The sequence below is a fragment of the Coregonus clupeaformis genome, unplaced genomic scaffold (genome assembly GCF_020615455.1).
Source record: "Coregonus clupeaformis isolate EN_2021a unplaced genomic scaffold, ASM2061545v1 scaf0256, whole genome shotgun sequence".
Taxonomy (NCBI): domain Eukaryota; kingdom Metazoa; phylum Chordata; class Actinopteri; order Salmoniformes; family Salmonidae; genus Coregonus; species Coregonus clupeaformis.
The window spans coordinates 459,658-466,735 of record NW_025533711.1 but is presented as its reverse complement, the minus strand read 5'-3'; the positions used below and the strand labels follow the sequence as shown (position 1 = coordinate 466,735).

Genomic DNA, 7,078 nt, shown 5'->3' with positions numbered 1-7,078 from the left:
ACACATTACCCTGTGTTGTAAAGAAGAAAAAGGCCATGGATAATCTTCTTTAACATACTCTAATTTTAAAATATTGGATCAGTAACTTCTATCTCATGAAGCACTTGCAAGAGCAGTCACATCCAACGTTTTGTTTTATTTTACGGGCAGATCTTTGGCAATTGGCTAGTTCATTGATCATAATTTTCTTCATGATCTTAATGTCCACAAAACATATGTCTGCAAATAATGTGGTGAAGCACAAACAAATAGGGCCCTACATTGTGTTTAGTCACAATAACAAAATGGCACAATATGTGGAAACGTTATTCAATAACAATAAATCAAGGTCTCCCCATTAAAACCTTGGGATAGCTTCAGTGATGTCAACTCTCTCTCTCTCTTTGAACAGTAATTTTTCGTCAATTAAAGATAATCTGCAAACCTAATTATCTTTCTATGGGATTTGCTCACTGTTGGGATTCGATTGCTGTCATCTGCATGTACTAAGGACGTGTTTCTTCTAGTGGAATTACAGAAGTCCGATGGTCCAAGCCATGCATTTAAAAACGCCTCTCATAAAATAGACTGTGACTCAAAGAGAGGAAATCAAGAACCCAATGTTATGTCTGTACAAGGTTTGAGGTAACATCATTTTCTGCTGCCAAAGGACCTCCAGACAAGATAAAAAATATTAGGTCAGATTTTTTACTTTGAATGATCGTGATGTGCTATGTGTGACATAACTGATCTCCCATCAAAACCCCATTTCCCCTGTCTGTAGTTCTTTTATTGCCATGCTCAACGAAGCCACCTCTGTCTTTATGCCATATGTCCAATAAAAAGGTTGAATCTTTGTTGTCAATCAAGGATTCCTTGGATATCTTGTGATTCCTTGGTGAGTGTATTTTTGTGTTACGTACGTAAACATCGGACTTGAATACAGATTATTTGGAGATGTTGTTTCCTTTTCCTGGAATGGTTCTCCTCCTCCACCTCTCTCTCTTTTTCTGTCTCTTTTGGAATACATGGGTGAACGTTGTCATACCTGTGTCGCCGATGCTGCCATTTTGAAAGTACCATGTTTAGTTAGTGTTCCATGTTTCGTTAATGTCCCTATGTCGCTGTGGTTGATGGTGAATCTGGTGATCCCCTCGATTCCATTGTCCCAGGTTTCGGGACCAATCACGCCCTCCACATTGCTCAGGAGGCTCTTTCTCTGGGAGGCGCAAACCGTCACGGGAACACGGGGGTCATCCCAGTGTTGCAGCTCATGTTGTCCTTTCCCGGGAGTCGTCGGTCGTTGAACGTGTGCATGTTGATCACTGCATCCGTCTTGACCATGACCGGGGCCTGGTGGTGGCGCTTGTGTTTCACACGCCTCCCGCAGGTGAACGACTGTCTGATCTCGTCCACCATGGCACTGCAGAAAGACCTCTGGGCAAAAAGGGCGAGGAGGAGGGGAGAGAAGGGGGGGGGGGGGAAGGGATGGGGGGTAAATGCCTTAGCTTTAAATGGTTCTGACAGCATAGAGTGTCAACAAGATCAAGAGTGCAAAACACATTACCCACAATACATTTATGTATGTTGTTCCTCTCCCATCGCTGACAGCCATGTCATACTGCAACCCCCACCACATGCAACCCACGCAATATGCACTGTTCCTGCTCTGTCAGATAGATTGACACAGAGCCGTATTCTTACCCCATTACCTATACAAGCATGCTTGACGCAACCCACTTAGTTGCATAACTCAAATATGTGATTTACAACTGTTGAGTTTCATGCTATTCTGACATCTGCAATGACTAATAACAGATTAATTCGGCATGCTCCAATTTGCAATTATGCCTGTTAAAATTAAATAAATGTTCTAGTTTATGGCCAAATAGCACAGGGATTATTTGAGGGCATGCAAATCTCTTTAATAAATGGCACTAAAATGGACAGAGTACAGCTTGGATTTAAAGGTTGTGTTCATATTGTCAGAAATACACACAGTTAGGCAAGTTGAACAATGGAAGTGAAGGATCTAAAATTAACCAATATATACTGTACGTCATGCAAACAATGTCATTAATAAAATAATCACATCAAGTAAATAAATTACTGATCAAGAATCTTGAATCAGATTCATGGGGATAATATCTACCTGCTCACGTTTTGCCGTCTTCCTTAGCTTGTATATGAATTCAGCTATAGCCACAAAGACGGAGAGAACCAGGCCAGACGCCAGCACTATAAAGATCCCTCCCAGGTTCTGAATGCCCATGGGGCCGGCGCTTTCACGGCGCTCTTCGTCCAGACAGCTGCTGCCGCTCCACCACTTCTCCTTGAGCATGTGCAGACGGCCATCCTCCAGGATGCTCAGGATGGCGATGGTCACTTTGTCCCGGTATGGAGAGCCTGTAAGGCAAGCAACAGAAGGTCTGCTTTAGTCTGGTTGAAATATAAGATAAACCATTAGCTGGACCTTGCTGATGAGGCCACAGGGGAATTTTCATGAAACATGGCTCAAATGCATATGTTGTCATTGCATATTGATAGAAATCAAATCGAAGTTTATTGGTCGCGTACACAGTTTTGAAGATGTTATCGCAGGTGCAGCGAAATGTTTCTGTTTCTAGCTCCAACAGTGCAGCAATATCTCGCAATACAATAACAATACACATAGTCCAAAAATGTACTAAATAACAAGAGTAAAATACAATAGTAGTACAATAGTAGTTCATTGAAATGCTCTGCATCGAAAGCACAGATATAGGATTAATGTGTTATTTGTTCCTGTCCAGCTCGAAGGACCACCTCCTACCAATGTATCAATGGAGGGGATGGTGCTTGCTGCAGGAGTTATGGAGAGCTGGAGAGTGTTTATACCATCAACAACCTACTATATCTATTATGGTACAGATATTTTGTTACATCTTACCCATGGGAGTGCCTATTCCATAGCCTTTGCTGTCAATGATGCCTCCAACCTGGGTGAGGTTGCAGTTCTGCCGGGTAATGTAATCGATTGTGGTGGACTCCATGAGCAAGGCATAGTCAGACTTCAGAACCCTCTGGATGCCGTCCTCAATGGACTTGACCAACGACGTACTCTGTTTACTACTCATGAAGGCCCACATCTTCTCAAAAGTAGAAACCTTTGATTTCTGTAAGGGGAAGAATTGAAAGTACAATCAATGTTGAATCTCAGATTGCGCATTACACCTGGTCAAAGGGGCATTGAGTCTACACAGTACCTTTATGAAATTAACATGTTTTCTACAGTGTGTTGATGCCATTGCACATTATAGCCCTCTCATCTTTGTAGCACATAGTATTGGTGTTGAAAATACTCTGGGAACCTTGAGCACCTATCATGCTGTTATCCTTTTCTCACACTTCTCCATCTCGAGAGGTATATACAGTGGTGAGAACAAGTATTTGATACACTGCCGATTTTGCAGGTTTTCCTACTTACAAAGCATGTAGAGGTCTGTAATTTTTATCATAGGTACACTTCAACTGTGAGAGACGGAATCTAAAACAAAAATCCAGAAAATCCCATTGTATGATTTTTAAGTAATTAATTAGCATTTTATTGCATGACATAAGTATTTGATCACCTACCAACCAGTAAGAATTCCGGCTCTCACAGACCTGTTAGTTTTTCTTTAAGAAGCCCTCCTGTTCTCCACTCATTACCTGTATTAACTGCACCTGTTTGAACTTGTTACCTGTATAAAAGACACCTGTCCACACACTCAATCAAACAGACTCCAACCTCTCCACAATGGCCAAGACCAGAGAGCTGTGTAAGGACATCAGGGATAAAATTGTAGACCTGCACAAGGCTGGGATGGGCTACAGGACAATAGGCAAGCAGCTTGGTGAGAAGGCAACTGTCACGGTTCAGACAGACGACAAGAGGACCACAATTGCGTCACACCAGAAAGTTTATTTAAACTTAAGGGGAAAGGGATGTAGGGGAGTGAGTGAAGGCTCCAGGGGTTATCCCGTCCGATGTGCTGGGTCTGTGCCTCCCCCAGTGGCAGCGATGCGTCCGATGACGCCGGTGGTTGGTGGTCCAGAAGTCCTGGGGGGAGGAAACACAGACACAACGGGGCGGAATGAAACCAGGCAGCAGTACAGTTCAAGGGAAATCCAAAATACGTAGTAGCAAGGCAGAAGGCTGGTCAGAGTTACCGGGATTGAAGAGTAGTCAGGAGTCGTAATGGCAGAAGCAGGTCTGGATCTCCTGAGGCAGAAGAGTATCCAAAAAACCAGGCAGGTCCGGGGTCACAAAACCAGGGTGAGCCAGAAGCGCGAGCAAACAGGTTCCGGGTGTGAGCTTTGCAGACGATCTGACAAAGGAGAGCTGAAAGACAGGGCTATAAATACTGGGAGAGGTTAGTGGGTAATGCAGCGCAGCTGGCAGAGTAATTAGAGCCGAGCAGAGCAGGGACAGGTGGAGCTAGTTAGGCTGAGTAGAGAGAGTGGTGAGCAGAGTGGAAGAAAATTAAGGTGGTAACCCGGTGGAGTGAGAGGCTCATGACAGAACCCCCCCCAAGGGACGGCCCCAGAAGTCCCAAGAGCAACACCACGCCGGGCGGGAGGAGGGGGAGCCGGAGGAGGGCTAGAACTCCTCCGAACGGTCCGAGTGAACGTCCTCATCCTCGGAGGAAGCCGGAGGGCCGTGGTCGGGAGATGGGACAGGTCCCGAGACCGGATCAGGCACAGGACAGGAAGCCGAGCGGGCAGGACGGTTAGAGACCCCTCTGGGGCGGCCCCTACGGATTGCAGGTTGATCAGGATGCCGTTGGTGGAAAGCGGTGATGAGAGTCCTATCCACAAACCGACTAGCTGGCACCCAGGTCCTTTCCTCAGGTCCATAGCCCTCCCAGTCAATGAGGTACTGGAGACCCCTACCCCTCCGTCTGGACCGAAGCAGGCGGCGGACGGTGTAAACCAGACCACCATCGGCGAGCCGTGGAGGAGGAGGACAAGGCGCAGCAGGGACCAGCGGACTCCTGGGCACAGGCAGGGGCTGCAGCAATCCGGCTGGGGGGCTGGCAGGACGACTTGTGTTGGTTGCAGATGGGGCAGGCTTGGACGAATTCCCGCTACATCCTTCCTCAGAGAGGGCCACCAGAACCTCTGGGCGAGCAGGTTGTAAGTGCGGGTGGAGCCAGGGTGACAAGCTAGGCGGGAGTCATGTCCCCACTGAACGACCTGGGACCTCAGGTCTTCGGGGACAAAAGGGCGGTCAGCTGGGCAAGTGCTGGGACCTGGCTGGTTACGGAGAGCCTCCAGCACCTGTTCCTCAACAGCCCAGGTCAGAGCTGCAACGATGCAGGGACTTGGCAGAATCGACACAGGGTCCTTGGAGGGGTCAGGAGCGGAGTTAGTAGGTACTGGCCGAGGGGGTAGTGCGGCGGCAAGCAGGCAGGTTCGGTGGCAGTCCTCTCCCCACTCCCCTGATCACCCCGGTCACCCAGTCGAGCTGAGGGTTGTGCCGGCGGAGCCATGGGTAACCCAGGATGAGGGGTTGGCCTGGAGAGGGGAGCAGGTGAAACTGGATAGTTTCTTGATGGTTTCCCGGACAGGCCCATCGAGACCGGGGCCGTGACATGAGTGACCGATCCGAGTAAGTGTCCGTCCAGTGCCCGGGCAGGAATAGGAGGTGTCAAACGGAGGTTCTCCAGTCCCAGTTGGCGTGCCAGCTTGATGTCCATTATGTTGGCTTCGGCGCCAGAATCCACCAGAGCAGCCAGGGTGTGAGTTGAATCAGGGAGGCGGAGGTGAACTTGCAGCAGGGGTTTGCGGTCGGAGGACTGGATGGTCATTGAACTCAACCGGACTCCCCCTATGCCCGGTGAGCTTCGGCCCTTTAAAGGGCAGGTTACCACACGATGTCCATCACCTCCACAATAGAGGCAGAGGTTTGAGGTGAAGCGTCGCTGGCGCTCTGCAGGAGTGAGAGAGGCTCGCCAATCTCCATAGGCTCAGACTGATCAAGCTGAACTGGGTGAGTGGCAGTAGATGACAGGAGCCCAGTCGGATCTCTCCGAATGCCGGTAGTAGGTGGACCTTGGCGCCCCCTCTCACGGCACGACGGGTCTGTATCCTTCTGTCGATCCTGACAGTCAGTGCGTATGGCTTCATCAAGAGTGGAAGGCAGTTCATGGGAGACCAACTCGTCCTGATATAAAAGACACCTGTCCACACACTCAATCAAACAGACTCCAACCTTTCCACAATGGCCAAGACCAGAGAGCTGTGTAAGGACATCAGGGATAAAATTGTAGACCTGCACAAGGCTGGGATGGGCTACAGGACAATAGGCAAGCAGCTTGGTGAGAAGGCAACAACTGTTGGCGCAATTATTAGAAAATGGAAGAAGTTCAAGATGACGGTCAATCACCCTCAGTCTGGGGCTCCACGCAAGATCTCACCTCGTGAGGCATCAATGATCATGAGGAAGGTGAGGGATCAGCCCAGAACTACATGGCAGGACCTGGTCAATGACCTGAAGAGAGCTGGGACCACAATCTCAAAGAAAACCATTAGTAACACACTACGCCGTCATGGATTAAAATCCTGCAGCGCACGCAAGGTCCCCCTGCTCAAGCCAGCGCATGTCCAGGCCCGTCTGAAGTTTGCCAATGACCATCTGGATGATCCAGAGGAGGAATGGGAGAAGGTCATGTGGTCTGATGAGACAAAAATAGAGCTTTTTGGTCTAAACTCCACTCGCCGTGTTTGGAGGAAGAAGAAGGATGAGTACAACCCCAAGAACACCATCCCAACCGTGAAGCATGGAGGTGGAAACATCATTCTTTGGGGATGCCTTTCTGCAAAGGGGACAGGACGACTGCACCATATTGAGGGGAGGATGGATGGGGCCATGTATCGCGAGATCTTGGCCAACAACCTCCTTCCCTCAGTAAGAGCATTGAAGATGGGTCGTGGCTGGGTCTTCCAGCATGACAACGACCCGAAACACACAGCCAGGGCAACTAAGGAGTGGCTCCGTAAGAAGCATCTCAAGGTCCTGGAGTGGCCTAGCCAGTCTCCAGACCTGAACCCAATAGAGAATCTTTGGAGGGAGCTG

The 7,078-nt window shown here is 48.8% G+C and overlaps 1 protein-coding gene across 1 annotated transcript in view; it reads right to left on the bottom strand.

Moving 5' to 3' along the window:
• Positions 1-1,121: 1,121 nt before the first annotated feature.
• grik3 (glutamate ionotropic receptor kainate type subunit 3) overlaps positions 1,122-7,078 on the bottom strand; it is a 150,033-nt gene continuing 144,076 nt past the window's right edge. The window contains exons 14-16 of the mRNA XM_041903661.2: positions 2,909-3,134; positions 2,132-2,385; positions 1,122-1,416 (exon numbers count right to left, since the gene is read on the bottom strand). Of these exons, the coding sequence (XP_041759595.2) occupies positions 1,216-1,416; positions 2,132-2,385; positions 2,909-3,134 (681 nt within the window). The 3' untranslated portion in view covers positions 1,122-1,215. The remainder of the gene's footprint in view (positions 1,417-2,131; positions 2,386-2,908; positions 3,135-7,078) is intronic.